The 21,812-nt window shown below is 32.5% G+C and overlaps 3 protein-coding genes across 4 annotated transcripts in view; 1 reads left to right on the top strand and 2 right to left on the bottom strand.

Moving 5' to 3' along the window:
- Nucleotides 1-1,525: 1,525 nt before the first annotated feature.
- LOC128159986 (heat shock 70 kDa protein 12A-like) lies at nt 1,526-11,177 on the bottom strand. 2 transcript variants are annotated; one of them, XM_052823224.1, is made up of 5 exons: nt 10,929-11,177; nt 8,285-8,606; nt 7,940-8,158; nt 6,795-6,954; nt 1,526-2,658 (listed from the first exon to the last, which is right to left on the bottom strand). In XM_052823224.1, the coding sequence occupies exons 2-5, from the start codon at nt 8,597-8,599 to the stop codon at nt 1,598-1,600; spliced, it is 1,755 nt and encodes a 584-aa protein (XP_052679184.1). In that variant the 5' UTR covers nt 8,600-8,606; nt 10,929-11,177; the 3' UTR covers nt 1,526-1,597. The 2 variants fall into 2 exon arrangements, with proteins under 2 accessions (XP_052679184.1, XP_052679185.1); XM_052823225.1 differs by having other exon boundaries at nt 7,997-8,158.
- A 5,376-nt stretch (nt 11,178-16,553) lies between these two features.
- On the top strand, nt 16,554-19,556 carry LOC128158719 (uncharacterized). Its single transcript, XM_052821667.1, has 4 exons — nt 16,554-16,716; nt 17,299-17,362; nt 18,196-18,341; nt 18,685-19,556. Exons 1-4 carry the CDS (start codon nt 16,656-16,658, stop codon nt 18,927-18,929), a joined length of 516 nt encoding a protein of 171 aa, XP_052677627.1. The 5' UTR covers nt 16,554-16,655; the 3' UTR covers nt 18,930-19,556.
- A 957-nt stretch (nt 19,557-20,513) lies between these two features.
- The window catches only part of LOC128159175 (receptor-type tyrosine-protein phosphatase alpha-like), a 28,796-nt gene continuing 27,497 nt past the window's right edge, over nt 20,514-21,812 (bottom strand). The window contains exons 27-29 of the mRNA XM_052822235.1: nt 21,623-21,765; nt 20,723-20,858; nt 20,514-20,600 (exon numbers count right to left, since the gene is read on the bottom strand). Of these exons, the coding sequence (XP_052678195.1) occupies nt 20,523-20,600; nt 20,723-20,858; nt 21,623-21,765 (357 nt within the window). The 3' untranslated portion in view covers nt 20,514-20,522. The remainder of the gene's footprint in view (nt 20,601-20,722; nt 20,859-21,622; nt 21,766-21,812) is intronic.

Genomic DNA, 21,812 nt, shown 5'->3' with positions numbered 1-21,812 from the left:
CCGCATGTAAAGCATAATAATAATAATCCCCGCTTACGACAAAGAGCACACATTGGGTGTGACCGGTCAGCAGAGGATGCTCACTCCTCCATGGCTCCTGATCCTACCTCTATCTATTAGGAGGTCCGTGGTGCTCTGCCTTTAATTTGTATTTCGTTTTATGGATTTTTGAAATGGTTGACAGTTTGTTATAATTGTCATTTTTTCATCATCATCAGCGCGACCATACTCCGTCTCGGTGAGCTAAAAAGCCAATTACTTCTGCATTGTAGCTCCGAATCATACGTCCCCATGGTTAAAGAAAATCGCTTTTTTTTAATGAAATGAGAAAAGGTCAGTAAGAAGGTCAAAATAATATATATAAAGAAAGATTTGTTAATTTTTTAATTCTTTTTGGTTTCTGAAATTATTCTTTATGCATTGACATATAAATTTTTGGTTTTGATGTAACAATGCTCTCATTCTTTTCTGAAGTGAGATACACACACACCTTTAATAAACTCGTCTGAAATAAGAAAAAAAAGGGTCCCGGAATACAGGGTTTCTAAAGTCTTGTGGTACTGGAATACTGGAAATACTGGAAATCTGAATACAGTGATGCACATTTATTAGATAATTAGATTAGATTAAAAAAATATAAAAAACAAGTGAATTGAAAAGTAAGAGATAAAGCATGCGATGGCTCGTTACTTAGGCAATTTATCATAAACGTGATACAAAGGGACCAAAGAGGCGATCTCATAATAATTTACACGTCGACATGAAATACCAGTAGTATACATGAACAACTTTCCCAAATGCCACTGTAAATAAATAGTCATTGTGGTACTAATGTGGTATATCTGTCGCTGGAAACACAACGGTTTTAGGAATTGGTAGCCGCCTTAAGTATTCTACATTCTGATGGTCAATAATCTAAAACGCTTCATGGGTAATTGATTGAAGAGGATTTTATACAGTATATAATGAATCCTTGAATAGCGCTAGCCAGCCTCGCCGTTACAGTACATGTAAATCATGGACTCAAGCAGACGAAACTATGAGAGGACACTATAAAGGTTTGATTTTGTGAATTAATGTGTTGGTAATTTCTCTATGTTATACGTTTAATTTATTTTTAAAATATCTATTAAGTTGAATTTTGTTTGCTTACAATAGAATAGTAATATCGTAACATTTGGTTGACATATTTGGTTGTATTTATTTTGTTATCAAAGAAATCAATTAGGATCGCCTCTGTATGTCTTAACAAAAATGAAAAATACATTTAACAAAATATCATGTTAGAAATTAAAAGATAATTTAAAAAAATACACATTGGAAAATGTTTATAACAGTCATTCAAGTTGCAGAAAAAGTACGTATATTATGCCATTACGTTTGATGCCGGTGCAATGCCTCGTCTATAACGGTTTTAAGAAGGTACATTATTTTTGACCTACTTTAAATTGAAAGAAGAATGTATCCCTGAAAAAGTTTAATGTTTTACTTTACTTATTCATAAAGACATGTGCATGATGATATGAGTTTATGATCTGAAGAAAATGTTGGATGCAGGATAAAATCTTGTACATACAAATTATATGGCAAGCTTTTACTAGTTTTGTCCAAGATAGTATTTGGCCGTCTTTTGACTTTTTGGTTGGTGTGCATTGAATTCAATTTCTGTTTCTCCAAAACACATCTTGATAACTATATCTTCATTTAGAAGAAAGCTATGGCCAGGTTTCAGAATATATCCAATAAAGAAACAATTTTCATCATCAACATATTGAGGATTCATCTCTGTACTGGAATACAGTTTCACATCTCCTTTCGTCCCAAACGCATGTAAAGTATAAACACCTTCACCTTGATATTCTTCAACAGTAACCGTTTGATCAACTTCCACGAGTTTACTAAATATTTTACCACATCGAATTTCCCCGTCTTTTTCATACTTACGGTTTTCATCGTGCTTGGCTGGATTAAATTTTTCAAAAACATCAATACCGTAAGAGTATTTGCTCCGTCTCTGTCTAATGAGACTCGGGTCGTGACCAAAGATGACCGCACCTCGAAGAACGGACCATGCTGCCCCTTGTGGAATAATGGTGCGCATGTGTGGAAATGATGACTTAATCCCTTCCATAAGGATTAAAGACTCGGCATACCCACCGACAAGAATAATGGTTGAAATACCACTCCCATCTTTTTGTTTAAATACTTTTTTAAGATGCTTAGTAATTTTTTTAACGGATTTGGCAAAGAACTTCTCTGCATCGCTTGATGCCAATCTCAATTTGTCCCCGATAAATGATATTTTGAATTGTTTTTTACGCTTTGTTGTTACATATTCGACAGACTTCAAATTTTTACCCGAATGCGTCCTCGTGTAGGTTTCCCCTATATCTGAGGGAATACGTACATTGAATGTTATATCAGACTTCGGTTTGATTGTTCTTTTAGCTGACTCAAACTCTCTACAAGCTTCGAAGAATACGTTTGGTGCGTTTTGGTTGAGATCATCTGTGGCTGTTCTACCAATCAGACATTTGATTAAATCAATGTATTCTCCGTCTACCCTAGTGCCTCCCCAATCACCCCCTGTAGCTTTGATGAGTTCTTTGACATTGCCATCTTCCATGACTTGATGTGCCGTGATATCAATTGTACCACCTTTAAGAAAATGAATATATACACATTTTTCAGTAATTTATGATACAAAGTTTGTTTAAGTAAACCGGTAATATTAACAATATTGCCAAAACTATACCCTTTATCTCGATACTTTTTCTACAAAAACAATTTTGTTCGAATTAAGGAAATAAATGAGAATGTTCCTCTCCTATGGTTTATGGTCTTTACACACAGACATTTAGATATTCTTTTCACGTGGTTTAAGCATTCTGTACGTATGTGAAATTAATCTTTCTTTCTCTCACCTTTTTTGGTCACAATTCAAGTCACAATTAAAACTTAAATGTGATTCAAACTTATTTCATGTGTTTGACATCGCTATTTAAAATTATATTTCAGAAGACAAAAATGTGATGTTAAGAGATTTAATTTAGATTTTTAATGCATATTACTCAATTTGCTATGAATAAATTAAAATCGGTTAATGTTACAGCTCTGCCTTAAATCCCTGCGAATTCAAGGCTTGTAAGTACATTTAAACAGACATTCTAGCTTCGCCTTCATGTAAACTATTAAAGTTCTTTTTTTTTAAATAATACTTTAATGCACTAAATGATGTCTAAAAGAATGCAATCACTATAGGAACCTAAAATAAGGATTCGCATCACTTACTATAATCAATGTAAAACGGAAGCTCAGTTTTTGGCAATAACAAAGTTTGAATTTTTTTTTAAACCAGATTTTTTAATGACTTATATTTTGCGGATCATTATAGATTTATAAATTCGTAATGTTTGAAGAAAAAATTAGACATATTTTCTCGAAGGCCGAGAAGGTTCATTCTGGATTCGAGATTCGTAAAGAGGGATTCACAATAGGAGATTCCAAATTTGAGATTTAATATCTTAATCAACCGATGAAATCATGGATCATTCTAAAAACCTGGTCTAAATAAATGATCAATCGCATTTGATACTGCATGTCATTAAATGTTATTTTGTCCATAGCAAAAAATATTTGTATGATTTAGTTTACAGAGAACAGACACAATTATTTAGATAAGTAAATCTTCTATGTATTAGCTCGCACCGTGTGTATTCCCTTCCGATACGTTTTAACCCGAGTATATTTTATTCCCTATAAACCCGAGGTAATTTACTATGTAGTTTTCATTAGACCGGAATTTCCATTTAAAAGGGAGGGGTCCGGAACTGATATGTCAAAATTTCATTGGTTTAAACATAACACGTGACTGTCGGATATTTCTCTAAGTCCGTCTGGTGCAAATTAATAGTCGGCAATATGATCGACGCATCATCTGCTTATCTCGACATTTCATGATATTTAATCAATAATATTTACACTTGCAAATGTTTCCCTTATATAATTCTGTTTGCACAATATGCTGTTATTCCTGTATAACATCATCCTGGGTCAAGAGGTCAAAGTAGCGCATGAATAATCTAGGTCACTTCCTTTTCTATGTGCAAAAGCTAACCGACTTGTGCTGAAACACACCTATTTAGATATCGTAATGAAAACATAATTTAGGCATAAAAAAAATAAACGTATCTGTATTTTGTTATACGAAGTTTTATTCATTCATTTTCTTAAAAAATACAACACTTATGGCGTATAAATGACTCATGTTATAGCTAACACATCAGGCCTGTAAACAAAATGTTTATGGATCGACAACGTAACGAGGCGTTCTTGAAAAATACAATCGCGATTTGTCAAGGAGTTTATTCAGTTAAAATTCATTTCTGACTCTATTACAAGACTCGGTCAAAATTGCAAACGCAATATCACAGACCTTTCGTGTTTAGTCCATTCACGGATCACGGTCAAATTTAACTCCTTGTGCTTCTCAGTCCGTTTTTGTTCCGTAAAAAAAATTTCGAGGTTAAAATGGCTTTCCTCTATAATGTCGGAGGAAATCATTATGCTCTTGAATCTGATTTCCCCTGAAAATGCCTAAGTAGAATCTAATTTAACTTTCAATCGTTTTTTAAAAATTTCTAACCGCTCTGCGACCTCAACAGAGGTGGTACTACTCCGCCAAGCTTCAATCGGGTTTTTTTTTCAATTCTATAAGTGGATTTTCTTTTCTGTTTTCCTTTTTAATAATAAAAAAGTGTTGTCTTGTCAAAAGTAGTGTCATAATTATTGATCACGATAATCAAATTCTTGCAACTTTGTTGCACTATTTTTTGTTACGTCATCGTAATCGAAGTGGATTTCTTGGTCATTACAAAAGAAAAAGTATGGAGCTTTGTTATTGTCATGATTTGCATAAAAGGTTTATTTTTGACTGGCTTCGCCTCGCCGTCTGGCGCCTTCGGGCTTTATGAGATTTGATCACGTGACCAACCCGTATTTATTATAGCATTGAATGATTTATTTTTGACGTCGTCGTGTCAATAACTGCCGTCAGGTGAGCAGACAAATTGAATAACGCGCGTTAGCGCGTTATGATAATTTGTCTGCTCACCTGACGGCAGTTATTGACACGACGACGTCAAAAATAAATTATTTAATGCTTATGTGGGAGAAAGGAATAAATCGTTTTAAATTAAAAACAACAAAACATAAATGAACAAGGCTGCAGCGAAGATTTTCAAAGACTTTTTGAAAGATGAAAATCATATTTGGAATAGATCGACTGTGTTAGATTTGACGAGATGTATCCTACTTGTATGTATGGATTTATGAAGATCATCGCCTCTTGTAAAATAAATGTCCCACCTATAGTCCTCGGTAAAAACAAAACATGTATTTGATTTTTTACTGACTGACTACAGAAATATATCGGGTTGATCAGTCTCATAGACGGCGAGGCGAAGCCGAGCTAAATCTGTAGTCAGTCAAAAATAAACCTTTTAAGTAATAGTGTCACAATATTTGCAATTACACATACAACAAATGTTTTATTTTAATTTTTATGATCATTCCTATTCATAAGTAAACACCTACATATGTAATTATTTTTTTAATAACGAAAGATATTTATTTTAAACGATCAACGTAAAGGGTGAACGTTTGTCAATTTGTTTAAAGTGCCAAATCTAATGCATTGAAATGATAACTTTAAGATTTGATTGCTGGCATTTTTTTAAATTTATGATTTTAGTTTTGTATGATTCATTTTATCGACAGTAAAGAACAGAATGAAATGCACTATTTACAGGCATTGCTATCACACCTTAGTTATTTTTTATGTAGCCCCCCCCCCCCCCTCCAATTAAAAAATCAAAATGGACATTTACATTTGAATTATACACGCAGTTTGTATTTTTTTGTTACGCTCTAAAGATGTATACATCTACAGCAAAGTTCTTTGTACTTATACTGCTACACAACACATAGTCCGACAAATCAAGGTCGCTGTATGTTTTATCACATTTTAACATAAATAATTCATTTACATGTTATCTTTTGTTTACGTGTAATGCTTATCATTTCAAAAGCTATAGTGGATTTCGGCTCCGATGCTTATCTTTACTAAAAATACCCCCTCTTCTTACAGATAAACATACCTGTATGTTTCCTTTTGAGAGTCAGAAACATATTTGTCGATGAAGTTGTAAAACTTTCATTATTTTAGAACTTTTTTCGAATCATGATATCGGACCTTCATTGTAATCTCTATTTATATAGGTTGATCTTTTCATTAAAATTCGTATCATAGCTAAAATCAATATTTTCCTTTTATTATCCAGATTGAAAATTTTTTTTTACATTTTTTTTCTGGCGATCCGATTTTTACACAATAATATGCAAGGAGAATATACAAAGGGCGAGCAAATTCATTTAGATTCGCAAAACACAAAGTAATATCACTCAACTAATTATTTATACTGTCTATAGTAATTAATCAAAATTATTTAAACCATTTAAAAACCTTTACACAAGAGAAAATATGACATTTATTTGTACGTAAGGACATGTACAGATCATGTGCATTTAAAACATTATGATATTGATTGGGTACATGTTTTAAGATCTACGATTTAATTGGTTAATTTAGACATTGAATCTCGAATGAGCCTTCTTGGCTTTCGTACTGACTTAAATATATACGTCACAATATTCACAGTACCTAAAGCAATTGACAGTTAACACCCTATTTACCAGATTTCAACTTCCAATTTTAGAATAAATTTATTACAAACCTCCAGCATCGACCACAATGTATTTTGACCCAGGAGAGAATGTTTGAAACACATCGCCTGTTTTTCCATCCACACTTCTTTCTAAAGGAATGTGTTTAACATACATGGCCGCCGCTTCAGGCTCCAATGCTATTGTTAGCATCTCAGTGTCTATTCCTGCCTGTGTGACAAATGATTGACACTCTTAATATACAAGTATTGAACAATGTAATTTGAAATATGAATTTACTTGAAAAATGTTTACACAGATATCGATAAAAAAAAATTAGCGTTATCATTGTAGCGTTAACTGATGCAAAAAATTTCTGATGGGACCAATAATTTTTGTGTTCGTTTAAAACACGCAAGTACACAAGTACTCATTAAAACTACATAGGATACTTTTAAATGCTTAAACACAACTTTTAAAAACGACCTTTGCACATAACCCTGTCATTTATCTACTCTGGCAGTAATTTTGTTTGTCAGAAAATATGCATGAAATATTGTACTGTAAAATCTTCCCGTGTATACTAAAACAACAAAAGGGTTTAATATTCGACAAATTAAAAAACAAAAGTGGATACAATTTAATTTATTATTTTTTACATTCAAAAAAACAATTCTGTACTGAATTGTCAAATTAAATAGTATTTGAGGGGAGATTTTTCAGAATTCTTATTTAAAATCCCCCTTTTATAGACCAATCCATCAGCAGGAATCATGGTTTAATTAAAGAGAATGGGTGTATATGGTGTGAAAAATGCCTTTATAATGACGAATTGAAGGACGGTTTCACACATAATTAAGGTTTTCCGGTTAAATGGTTTTCCAGAAAAAGATTTGTAAGGATTTTCTCTGCTTAATATTTTAAAGATTCGACCCTCTATTGTGTCCTGATTCTACCCATAAAGATCATGATTTGAAGAAAGAAAACGAACGTAAAACGTAAAACTATACTGGTTGAGGTTACAGCTTCTCTGGCCAATGGGTTTTAGAGACGATTTTATTAAAAATTTATCTCCTTGTATTCTTATGTTAAAATTCGACCCACAAATATGCATTTTCTGCAATATCACCACCTTTAATGCCCACGCATGAATCACTAAAGACAGCATTTTGTTGTTGAATAATATCGTATAGTTTATTTAACAGATTACATGTACCCCGACAGCGGCTTTTCGCATGAAGGCTTTGGCCGGGTCTGACCATATAGCTGGTACCGTGAGTATCCATTTGATGTCTTGCAGGTGGATTTCAGATTGTTGCTTTCTTGCATCGTTAAGGAGAGAATCTATCAGGTATTTGAGAGACTCTGTGAATACAATCAAAGCAGCCATTGGTTTTCCTGTTTCATCTTCAAGATATACTTCTTCATCGGTCGACTAATAGGAATTTAAATAAATATAAATAAAATATCCCCTATTGCATATTTCTTTTAAAAACCAAACGGGGTCACTCTGTCAATAAAAATACAAATGGTAAATTTAAAAAGAGCTTTCAGAGTTTACCTGAACATCATAAAGAGACATTTTGAATCTTCGGAAAAAGTACCAGTCCATATGGTCTTTGTCAAGTATAAGATCCAAGTATTTGGCCTCAGCCTCAAAACCAAATTTGCTGAATTTCTTTTTTTTAGTAAACAAAATACATGTTGATGTTTTGTTATTCATCATTGAGCTTGTAGGATCCACCCACTGTTTTAAAAACGTATTTGTTGGGTCTCTCTGGAAATCATATCTAGTAGAAAAAGCGTATCCAGAATATGTTGTTCCGAAGTCGATCGCTGCAACCAGCAAGTACTTGTCTTGTTTGCTTGAAGCCATTTTGTATCTGTAAGGTACATTCATCTGGTTATTATTAAGTGTCCTCATAACATGTTGGTTCTAGCATTTTGCTCCTGTAATGCCATTTGGTGTGTGCGGGTTTTTTTTTTATATCTTATTGAAATCAATATAAAGATTGTTATTTTTCATTTGAATTTATCGAGAAACAACGCTTGATTAAAAGGAAAATGGTCCATTTCTGCTACTGAAAAAAATTTTATAAGACTTTAACCGCTCGATCAAGTTAGATAAACAAAATTTGTAAAAGAGACGGTTCAAGTATTGCAAAAAGCAGAGAATGATACCCTTTCTATCCATCTTTCTCTAAAAAAAAAAAAATTAATTTATATTTACATTTTCCAGTGTCTTTGCTTGTGATAACACTACGTATCGATTTTGTACTATATAACCCATAATACAAATGAGGTCAAATTGAGGCGCCAGTGGAGTTTGCTTATTTATATTTAAATGTTCAATCGTGCTATGGCTTAAAATTATATAAATATAAGTAATAAGGAATCGTTCTTAAAATATTATGAGGTAATAATTTCGGTCGGGGGTGATCAAATCTATCATAAAGCCCTTCGGACTTTATTGGATTTGATCACCCCTCGACCGAAATTATCACCTCATAATACTCAAAGAATGATTTCTTATTCATTATTTAGACTAAGATTAAAGAGTAAAGAGAGTTGCCTTTCTCCTGCGTGGTTGAATGATTGATGGCTTTCACCTCCTAGGCCCGCTACTCTATGTTTTGTTCGTATGTGCAGTATGTTCTAATTTTCGACTGCTTTTCGTGACATAGGAATATAATTGTTAAAATTAAAATTTGATAATGAAACCTTTCACGGCCGATGTGACTAATACTGACTACACCACTGTAAATAGTATTTCAGGGGGGAAAGATTGAAAGTCAATACATTAATTTCTGGTTTTAAAATTTTTTGATGTATTTTTAATTTATGTTATCAATAGAAAAGGTCCCTTCAATGTTATGACTAAAACCACCACCACTTGCGAATCATATGCACATGCGTATTTAAAACAAAGGCGCTGTTGTGCTGTCCGAACCATATTCCTAGTATATATGTGTTCTAATAAAATTATTTTATTCTAAAATCAGTGATGGACAGCACAGTCCTTTGTAGACCTTAACAATGGTCAATATGTAGATCCGCTTATTTACTAAACTCACATAAAGCGAAAGCTGTGTGTAAGGTACAGTGCGTATGAAATCACGAACAGCTGAAAGCCCCCACCACCACCCCCAACTTACCGGCATTTTTTCACATAACAATTCCAGTTCGTTATTTTATCTAGTAGTATAGATACTACGGAAAACATTTTATATTTATTTAAGAATGAATAAATCTTGTTGCGTTTTTTCCTTTTATCTTATCTCTTTAGTTTTAACATTTCACGTTATAAAAATAGTTTCATTTTTTTCGCAGATTTAAAAGGTTATTAAAATGGTGATGACTAATCGCCGGAATTGCGACGGCGTATACAAACTGACCTTTATAAAAAGGTATTTTTATATAAAATATGTTTAACATAGAAAATTTTTTCCAAAATGGGCTTAGGTCAGAATCACTTTGTGGCATAAATGGTTGCATAAATTTTATTTGTTAAAGTTTTTTTTTCATCCTGAGATATTTACAGTCATTACGTAGTGATGAGTGCAGGGCTTACGATATGATAGAAGAGTGTCTGTTCAATGAATATTTAAATCTGCTTTATTTTCCAGAGCACGGTTTTAAAATCTTTAAAAAAAAACAATAATAACAACTTCGAATTGGTATATATGACCGGTTTGAAAGAAGTGGCCAGATTGCATATCCGATGACGTCTTAGTCTTAGACATTGCAAATATTCCGGTTAGAAATAAGAATAATGGTAGATGAGCAAGTAAACATTGGATTAAAATAAACAGTTTTCACTTTTAAAGTATCAAGAAACTGCATTAAGTTCAAACTGCATAGTCTTGTTGCAATTGAGAAATGTGTTAATGTTTTCAGATAATCTTTTAGCATTCGACGGAAGACCTCGTCGTTGTTTGCGACTACGTAAAACTTAATTCTATGAGATTATTTAAGATTATTAAAGACCAATTTAAGAACGTTCTTGGCTAAAGTTATCGTACACATCAGTTGAACTGATGTCGAACAAATATTAAATGTCATTTTCCTATGACATAATGGCATGCCCTAAGAATTCATTTCTTTCATTTTTACATGTAGTACATGTTTTTACGGTAAATTACATTAAACTATGCAAAACACATTTTTTGAAAATATATAAAATCAGTTATATACGATACACTTACCTGTCTTCTTGGTCTGATTATCCTAGTTTGTTACTAGGAAGTTATATTCAAACCGAAAGTTGGCGGACCATATTATTAGCATGCTAAAAGTACGGGTCGTGGCTCTGCGTCCTGATCAATGCGCAGTAGAAACGAAGAGTGATCTCCGTTGCAGCGCGGTTAAGTTTCTTGCAGCGCCACTTGCAATTGAGATATATTGGCGCGCTTATGTAACACACATAATCGCAGTATTGACGCAGTGATATGGCAAGTGCGTTTACAAGGATATCTTTTTGAGTTTTTTTCGGATGTCAGTGCGTCACGTAAATGTCTTCCACAGTCTGTGAACGCGAGTCAGCACACCATGGGCACGATAAAGGGCACTCGGTTTGTTTGTTGTTGTTTTTCATTTTTTTTGTGAAAAATTATATATTTGTGTGGTTTTTTCCCTGTAGAACAACAAACAAGGATGCAAGCGGAATTTCTGAAGGCAACTGTTGCGTATTTTCAACCTTTACGTCAAATCGTGAATAAATGGTTACCGTAGTAAGTGTTACGAAGCATTTCAAATTTGAATAATCCCCCTGCAAAACTTGCATTTGAAATTGTTGACATCTTCATTAAAATGCTAGTTTGAAATTATGAGCTTTGATAGTTAAAAAAGGGTCGGTCAAAAGCATTTTTATTTATAAGTGACAGACTCTAGTAAATTGAACACATTACCTAACAAGAAATCATATTGACGCAAGCGTCAAATTGGCCGCAAAAATATAATTGTTGTATGAATCATTGGTTGTTTACATAAAAACACACCACAAAGAAGAAAATAAGAGTTGGTTGTTCTAATTTTTATGGTAAATTTTAATATACTTTCAGCAACTTGTTTTGAATTTTAACATTTTACTATTATCTTAAAGAATCGATTTCGTTACTGTAAGCATTTCTAACGGAAATTGTATGATCATTGCCATAGTAGAAAGTAATGGAGAACACATTGATTTGTACATTACTCTAATACAAAGTGCAACTCAACATTTTTCTCTTGGAGATTATGTATTTCAAACCATTTTGGGTTATTTTGGTTGCATTGTATTGAATGAAAACTTAATGTATTAGCATGATTTCAAGGGACCTCATAATAAAATAAAAATTTATTAGTTCAAATTTTCCAGTCAATTCAAATTTTCATTTCTGTCATATTCTTGCGTAAATAATTGATATAATGTCATTTCATGAAATTTTCTACCACATTTTACATGGAAATATAATAAATACACACACAAACTCTTTTTATTTGACACGGCACATAGAAATTCAAAAATATCATTCATATAAAATTTAATGACATTCAGGTCTTTAATATTTTAGGTCTTTAGTATGTCCCGCATACCGATCCTGATGCATTGTTTTGAAAAGAATGAAGAACTCCGATATTTTCCGAATAGATTATAGTCTCGATAAAAACGCGCCAAATACGACAATTTACTAAGTTTGACCTACTTTTCATTTACGAGTAAAAGAAAAAATATGTGATATTTTCTAAAAGGCATAAAACATATTTCTACATGCAAATTGACTTTTAATTCATAAAAATAAGCATAGTATTAATTCTAATAAAAAAGAACTATCCCGCAGAAACGCAGTAACAATATTTAAATGTGTATCAAATAACGGACCGCCTTCCGGCGGCCCGTAATCAAAGGGATTTTGTTGTTGTATTACAGATTAAAATCTTTTCGTCTTTTCTGTATATGTATTCTTGTGTTTTGACCGTTTTTAAACTATTGAATCCTGGACTGCCAGTCAATTGACCACAATCTCTGGAACCGCTGGTCAATGGATTACGATATATTAGACCGGCAAAATATTTCGGGAAAAAAAAGATGAGGGAATGTTGTAATGATTTACCATCGTTCTTTGGCCTCCTCAGGTGTTAAATAGTTGTATGTTATGTGATACATTTTCAATTTTTAAAACCCGTTGTCCACATCATTGCTGCAGCATTTGACTGAAGTGATTTGCTTGGTAAGGAATGGTGTGTAGAATATTTGTTGCAGAGATCCCGAAAAATATTATTACTACGAAAACTTATGTTTATACAGCTTATCCTTTTCATTGGGAATAAAATGACAGAGTAACGAATAAGAACTTCAAGAAGAACTACAAGAGAAGTACAAAAGTATGTCGAATAATGCTATTTTCTTTTTAGGCGGGGTCACGTGACCGGGTCTATTGGTTTACTGTCAGCCGAATTCTCAAACCGGAAGGCACGCGTAGAACACATGAATTTAGTCTACGCGTAAGAAAATAGTGCAGAAAGTTTTCATGCATTTCAGTAAATATGTATCATAAAAAACACGCATTAAATCTTTTTAAGTCCTCTGTGTATAAACAAAGTTCTATTTAGAAAATAAACAATAGTTTTATTGATCAAAATATTCTTGCTAGGGTTCAAATGTGGAATAAGTTACGTAACTGAATGCACAACGCCGTTGACGATTCAGTTGGTGTACGAGCTCATTAATCAATAGAAGAGGTTGGTGGTGGAATCGAAATTAAAGTTCCCAAATGCAATGTGCCATTTTTGAAAAAAATGTGAATTTTATTTTGACAATCTTTCACCTGAATACTACCAAACTTCGATTCATGCGCAAGCCGAAGTTAAAATCGGGACGGGTTAAACACAGATGTTTTTCAAATTAAATAGGTGTTTCACTGGCTTTCAGTCTACTTGCGGTATGATTGCTGTTCGTCATTAAAGGAATTTTGTACGAAGAAAATAAAAACAAGTCTGAATTTGCCTTCTCGTTCGTTGGCTCTTTAGTTGATTAAACTGAATTTAAATTTTAAACAATGCATTGTAAGCATAATCTAAAATAGATTATACATTTTGGAAGACTTATACATCATATAATATATACAATATTATCGATTGAAGAACCAAGTTAAATGTTAATGTTCATGTTTTCCGGCTTAGTTGGAATCAGGCTTGGAGTGAATTACATTGTAAAAAAAATGCATTACATTACCAATACTTCATGAATTAGGGCATTAAATTACCATTACCATTACTTAATTTTCTTGAAGTAATACATTACATTACCATTACATGAGTAAAGTAATGCATTACAATTACTTTGTGAAAAGTAGATTAGTTTTAAAAAAGTAATTTAAAAACTAAATAAAGAGTTTTTGTAAATATTTCATAAATAACACATGCTTAAAATATTAACAGGTTCATGTTCACTATCAGGTTCAAATTTGATGACTTATACAAGATTGCTGTTGCACTTGTAGTTCTCAAAGTAAGGTTGGTCCCGTAACATTTACACGCTAATGGCGGGGTTGACAATCTCTGTTATTTATGTCTCTGATTTTCGGAGTCTGATTTTTAATGAAAGTTCCTTAATGTGTGTAGGTGATGCACGAGTTTACACAAAAAAGTAGTAAGTGGCAAACGGATTTATTTTTACCTATCAATTTTGCATGAATCGCAAATGAAGAAAATCGTGTCGGATAAGTCGGTCTAAAAAATCAAAATGGCGACTGTGACAAATCTTTTTATTGTCAAAGTTCTTGGAATCTTATTGTAAAAAAAATATTTCTAACGTCAGGTGCCTGTGTTTATCGGTATACAAATGTTCACTTTGTATGTTAATTCAGCATTTTAGAGTTTTCGGGGTTTTCATAAAACTTTTATTACGGATACCGTCCGACTTGTGGATTTTTCCTTGGATCACAAAATTGAATAAATCTAATGATTAAAATCAAAGTACTGAAGTACTGACGGGAGTTGATTTTATCGATTATTATATATTCTAAAATCAACTTATCTTGCGATTAGTTTCTAGTCTGTATTTAAATTACGCACTTTTTATAATATGAATTTTAATTAGACTTTTCAGACAAGAATTTAGAGAAATCTCATATGAATCATGTTGTGTAATATTTAAAGATAGATTTCAAACTATGTATTAGTAATCGAAACAATTCTAAAAATTGTATGAATCCAAGCACTATTGATATTGAACTCCAGTCTCGTTCAACCAGTCGCTCAGCTGTCTCCGTTAATCTCCGACAAGCAAGAGAGCCTCTCTGTTTGTCGGAGTTTTACGGAGACAGCCGAGCGACTGGTTGAACGAGACTATATTAAACTCTGGCGTAGGAATACATGAGACTACATAAATATCTAAATTGTTCGTATTATATAAAATCTGACTATTTTCAAAGTATTTATAGATAAGTTTCCTTGAAAAACAATGCTTCAGCATACATTACGTCGAATGTTTCTATTATATTCAAAAACTAAGACTTGTCGGCGATGATGATTTGTGCTCAGGTCCAAACACTGTTTCACTTTCAGTTTGCCAGAGTGACTGCATAGGAGAGTTGATTAAAATCAACTTTCACCGGAGGGGACTATAGCTTTCCTTTGCGTCTGTCTGTCTGTCTGTCTGTCTGTCTGTCTGTCTGTCCATCTGTCTGTCCGTCTGTCAGTCCGTCCGTCCGTCCGTCTGTCCCACTTCAGTTTTCCACACTTTTTTTCTTTATGCGTTTGAGGAATGATATGAAATTTGCTGAACAGCTTCAAAATGCCAAACTACAGATCAAGTTTACACTTTTGTAGCGTCTGGTTGACATATTTTCGAGAAAATTAATTTTTTGTATTCCAATTTTTACATGTTCGGGTTCGTTATCGGGCTCGGTGTGTATCAAATAAACGAGGCAAGTATGTTGTCACTAATAATATCGTGCATTTCTTGGACCGTTCCTTTTATTGTTCCTAACAAACAAATAAGTTCTGTTAAATAGTGTCAAGTATTGTGTTGTAAATTTAATCGACAGGGTTTTATGTATTATTACAATCGGGTTCGTAATCGGGTCGGTCTGTTGAGACGGTAAGAAATGATATTCTGCATAACAGTGCATTGTTGTCACTATTTTCTACAAACCGGTAGGGGACGTGTATTGCTTATGCAATACTCTTCTCAGAATGCTTGTTTTACATGATATACTCCGTTGTGTCAATTTTCTACAATTATGAAGGCCGGGATTGAGTAAAATTTAGACAAAGTATCGGAAAATTGTAAAAAAGCCGAATTAACATAGATTGTAACAACCAATTCAAACTCATAAATTTTGGAAGCATATTCGAGGAAATCCAGGACAATTACAAATTCAAACTTTCAAGACCCCGTCTTTCAGTACTCTCAGTAATTTGATTTTAAATCCCATTCATGAACATTAGGTATATATTCTACATATAAAGACATCACTGTTTTCTTGTACTGAAGGATGAAAAGTTAATAATCATTTTGAATTGTTTCTAATTTTATCAAAATGTAAGCAAGACAATCAGTGTACCTTCAGTATATTTATTACTTTACAATAATTGATATCCATTTCTGTTACATGCACTTTTCAGGAGCGCAAAGAAGCAGTATTGCTAAATACCAAAGAAGATGAATATGATTAAACTTGTGAATCAGTGCAGTTGTTGTTTTTCCATATGTAAAGAATCCAAATCGCTTAATCAATGTAACTGTGTTTGGACAAAATTATTTCGAAATAGTATTTCTTTAGTTTTTTGTAACCACTGGTTAGGAAATCAATTAAAAGCATTGATCGGTGGCATTTAAACCACCGTTATCGATCCCGATGCATCATGCATAACAAATCTCAAAAACACCCAGGGACGTTTAAACTGGCTGTAAATGAAGTGTATCTGTTAACTTGAACTTGTTCAAAATGGATTCTGTATATTATTCACTGGCATATTTTTCTTGTTTGTTTTTAGTGAGGTTAGTAGGTAAGTATCAACATAAAAATGATATAATGGTGTTTTGTTTATCAAACATATCGTGTCGTACTTCTACGATCAATTCGTTATTAAGTCGTTGTTGGAACACTCACTAGGCAACTTTCATTTTAGAAAATCTGATTTATTCGCTGTTTTCACATTGCAGTTCAGGACAATATTAACATGTCTGCAAAGCCTTAGTAAACAAAAAACTTCTTATACTTTAGGAGTTTGAAATTCCTATCCCTATTTTGTTGTTTTTCTGTCTTCATATGACTGTTATCTACCTTTCAATTAAAGAAAACATTTACTGAAACACGACAATGACTAACTACCAGCTAGTAATAGTAAACATGTGTACATATTATTACTTGATATATATTCATATTTATTTACGAAAAATAGATCTAACTACTGCAATAGTGTAATGTTTACGTATACGTAAAACTTTTTTATACTATCAAATTTTCAAGAATCATCTGCTTACCTGATTTAACTTAATTTCAAGAAATACCGGTATATGATTAGCTATTTTTGTAAACTAGTTATTGAGGCCACCAATCAACATATCTCTTTTCTGTAACTTTACAGACTTTGTTGGCGCAGATCATGATTGTAATACGGAGGAGGAGAAGTATGACATCTACTGTCGAGAGTAAGTACCTATATATCATCTCAGGTGCATCGTATACGGTTTATCATTTACACATTACTTATCTTATTTCCCAAGACACTAATTCATGTTGTGAACTTGACGGATATATATCGGATTACGCTTATAACGAAGTAAAATCACCCGTTCCTGTGACTTTGTTACAAGGGTGTTTTACTTTTTCATCACACTCACTACTGTTAAAGTTTAAATGTATTAATGCTTTGTCAAATAATAATGTTACACATCCCACAAAATTTCTTTCCTGTTTAACATGTTTGATATTCAATTGTTTCATTTTTTGTGGTAACAGATGATTTTCTTAATTCAATTTATTATGTAATATTCTAATGCCTAAATATAGGTCAACATTTTACTTGTGTGTGTTAAAAAGATACATGTACACCACGCATTGAAGAATACACACCATAAGAGTACATATTTTTAATCACGCTTAACCAAGAAATAAACCTAAAAGTAAGTGGTATTGCTTGGCAATAATCCCCAACCTATATATGCTAACAGAACCGTGTTGTTTAGAACATCTCTCCTAGTTTTGGGTTTATTACATAACATAAGCGCGGGTCCAGATAATTTTTCCAGGGAGGACGGGAGGGGGGTGGGTGGGTTATTTTCTATGCAGGGAATTTATCATCATATGAATAATGATATAAAAATATGTGATTATTCCTACACTCCTACACATACATAATAGTTTGCTTATACTCTAATCAGGAAAAGTTGCCCAATAGTTTACCCTTTAGTTAAAAAAGAAATTGTATTCATCAGTACTGCGGATTAATGCCTTCATGTAAGTTGTCATTTTGTTAATCTAGAGACATTGATGTAATCATGGGATCTATTGTTGGCGGTACAGTTGCCATATTACTGATTGCTGCGATCTCCACAATTATCTGCGTCAAGTGTTGCTGCAAAAACACAAGACATGGCGCCATAATCACCCCTAGTGGTGGAAACACAAGTAAGCACCTTAAATCACTTGCTGCTGTTCTGTTAATATCTACTGTTAAATTGTAACAAAATATTATCTTATCATAAGATATTGACAGGTTTTATAGTAGGTAAGGTGAATAATAAAACACATTTGCACTATTATTTTGGGAATTAAAACAATCTTTGTATAATAAATCAAAATTAAGCACCGCATCTACTTTATTTTTTTCCTTCGGAAAACTGTGAAAAAGATGTTGATACTCGAGGTTTGACTTTAACATGCAACAGCCTCGAGAAAATTACCATTTGGATTTTACAATATATGTAACCTTTATATACATGTATTAAAAATATATAATTTTCTATTGCAGACCAAATAACACATACACAATCCACCAATCTCCAGGCTCGTGGATTCAGCAGTACTCACACCTATTACTCGACCCCATCCGCCCCTCCCATGATTTGGTCATTTTCCCAAAGTAACGAACCCCAATCCACGGGATACTCCGAACCTAGCTCCTACTCCGGAACAGGGACTCGATTTGGAGACGTCCCTCCGCCTCCTACGTACGACGAATCTGTGTCAAACAATCCACTTCCGCCTAAATATTGACATAATCTCAAAACTTCATAATTTGGAGATGCTTTCGACCTATACAAGTTAATGAAATTTTGTTTGAAACAGCAAGAGACCTAACCCATTTTTCCATAACATTCCTCGCCTGTACGCATTGTGCATGTGCATAGCAGAGCAACCTAAAACATCATATTTTAAGACATACTTTAATCCGTGTAAATGCTTTATAGTAATTGTAGAACTAAGGATGCACATTACTCAGCAATTGTTAAAAAACAAAAAACAAACTCAACTGCAAAACCAGGGCACGCACTTTAAAATTTTATCAGAATATAAATTTGAAGTTGATACTTCAAACTAACTCCTAGCAGAAAACATAGTAGATTTTCATTGTATAGTCATCTGCCAACTGCATGTTTTTCACTTAAATATTTCATGTGCAATTAAGTTACGTTTCAAAGGTAATATATCTATTCCATTATTGGATTGTCTTCATATCCGTCCTTCAGCTAAGGTTAATGCCAAACACATCGGCAATGTGATCTTTACGTTTAGAATACATTAAAATATGTGGTCTTGCTGACTAAAAATTTTACAGCTCAGGTTAAATACCATAAGTTATTGTTTTCTTCTCATATTATATTAAAACAAGTATTTTCTCTGCGTTTGTTTTTAATATGAAATATTCATAAACACATAAAGATTATTCATGCATTTGTAAGAAATGAATATATATTAATTTCAAAATGTACAGTAAATAGAAACGAAGACATTGTTATTATTGCTAACATTTTGTTGTTGATCTCTATCTTTTCAAGGCTATTAGTATAAATTATGCATATACAATAAAAAAACATATTTTCTGTATTTTATAAAGATCGATCATCACAGAATCAAATTAGTAAGACACACAATATCATGACATGTAAGTATTAAAATTAATGTATGTGTATTACACGAAGAAGAGATTGTTAATTGCAATTTGGCTGGCTAAAGAATGCTGTATTTTCTTCACGTTTTACTTAATCATACAAAATGAAAAATTAATCGAGGTTCCGTTTATATATGGTATTATTTCGTGTCTTATTTGAAGACAAGTCGTCTAATTTTCTACATATTTTATTGCAAATACTAACTAATGGAATTATAAGGGTCAAATTCAACAATTTCTTATTGTAAACATTTATCAAATTGAAAAGAACAGATTCATTTCAATATCATCATGGGTCTAGTGTATAAGGTGCATATCATTACACTATTCACAAAAAGAAATATGAATTAGGTAACCTTTAAAGTATTTTCATTAACAAATTGATGCATAGAAGAACGTGCCCTAATATTCAAATAGAAAATTAAACTATACATAAACATTGAAATATTTTGTTTTCAAAAGTACACGTAACAATATTTTTGTGGATATTTCTGCCATTTTTCCATGATCCATTAAAATTTTATTCCATCTTGAAACATTAACACTATTGTCTTTTTGGATCCATCATTTTACATGTTGCTATACAGATTTTCATTTATCACTAATATTGTCTTTTTGGATCCATCATTTTACATTTTGCTATACGGATTTTGGATCCATCGTCTTACATGTTGCATACAGATTTTGGATCCATCATTCTACATGTTGCTATACAGATTTTCATTTTCGCTCTGGATTTGGTCTTTTATGGCTTTGTAAATCAAGCTGTATTCATCCTAAATAACAAAATAAACAAAGAATACATAATATGACTTTGGAAGTCATGATTAATATTTCTAAATTTAACAACAATAGTGCTTTTGGCATAATTCTTCATCTAATTGAAAAAAAAATGAACCTGAGAGGAGCAGAATTCTGGTCTGCGGATCTGCAGTTGTCTAACTGTTGAGAAGACATCAATATCACCATCCATGCGTAGCTGCTGCATACAGTTATGGATAGCACAGAACATTCCGCAAAGCTCAGCACCGTCTCTAAAAATAAAATTAAGGAAGATGGGTAGTCAAATTATCCCCCAGATGTACCTCAGATGTAACTTATAGAAATAATTTATTTTTCAATTAACTTAAATCTAGTGGTGAAAAAAATATAAAAAAAAGATATTAGCTTTGAAATTTGAATATAACCTATATTTTCATACAGACTATATACTTTATTTTAAAGATTGATGGTAGTTTGTAAATGGTCACATCCAACAATCTTTCTACATAATTTAAAATAATTTGTTTTGCTTCGGGAACATAATTATACAGCTAATACACATTAAAATGTTTTGTGATATAGAAAGCTTTCTATAGTCAAAATGAGTGAAATAATATTAATATTTGTAATTGTTTCCTCATCAAAAGTGCATAACAAATCGCAAATAATATAGCATTTACCCAAATGCAAATCAAAAGAAGCATAGACACGTTTAAAAACAGGCAGAATAATGAACAACGATTTATTAATTGTTAGAATTCTTGACCAATGAAGAAACGCTCCATAGCATAGGAAAGAATACATGTACATGAAAAATGTTTAGATGTGTACTTTATTTTACACCTATAAGATTATATACTCATAAAGAATTCATAACCATACTACATTTTTCACTTATACAAAAATATGACTGTATGACATCCATCAAGTCAAAAAGCAAGATACATGAATGAAATTTATGTTTAAATGATATATCTTGTAATGTTTACCGTAAATGCAAAGAAACGTGTGATAAAAATTATAAATAGAACCTTACTTGCTCACAATAGTAATGGTATTTTCCGGAGAAACGCCAAACGTATAGTTCACCAATGCTCTAACAGACGATGTGTCTTGTTTCCCGCTCTCCAGTTTTAGCGACTTATTTGGTTCGGCCACAACGATTGTCTTAGTGTCCTGCTGTAAGACGTTTTGAGTATTAAAATTATAAATGTAAAGCATAAGTG

This window comes from Crassostrea angulata, chromosome 8 (assembly GCF_025612915.1).
Source record: "Crassostrea angulata isolate pt1a10 chromosome 8, ASM2561291v2, whole genome shotgun sequence".
Taxonomy (NCBI): domain Eukaryota; kingdom Metazoa; phylum Mollusca; class Bivalvia; order Ostreida; family Ostreidae; genus Magallana; species Magallana angulata.
Note: the sequence above shows the minus strand (reverse complement) of the source record. Positions and strands in the feature narration are given on the sequence as shown.

Excerpts from the sequence above, each read along its gene's own strand:
- LOC128159986 (XM_052823224.1), bottom strand. The coding sequence starts at position 8,599 with ATGGCTTCAAGCAAACAAGACAAGTACTTGCTGGTTGCAGCGATCGAC. Across the intron at positions 6,955-7,939 it reads TGCGAAAAGCCGCTGTCGGG|GCAGGAATAGACACTGAGAT; the intron begins GTACATGTAATC and ends TTTGTCACACAG. Across the intron at positions 2,659-6,794 it reads CATTGTGGTCGATGCTGGAG|GTGGTACAATTGATATCACG; the intron begins GTTTGTAATAAA and ends ATTTTCTTAAAG.
- LOC128158719 (XM_052821667.1), top strand. The coding sequence starts at position 16,656 with ATGGATTCTGTATATTATTCACTGGCATATTTTTCTTGTTTGTTTTTA. Across the intron at positions 16,717-17,298 it reads GTTTTTAGTGAGGTTAGTAG|ACTTTGTTGGCGCAGATCAT; the intron begins GTAAGTATCAAC and ends GTAACTTTACAG. Across the intron at positions 17,363-18,195 it reads TATGACATCTACTGTCGAGA|AGACATTGATGTAATCATGG; the intron begins GTAAGTACCTAT and ends TTGTTAATCTAG.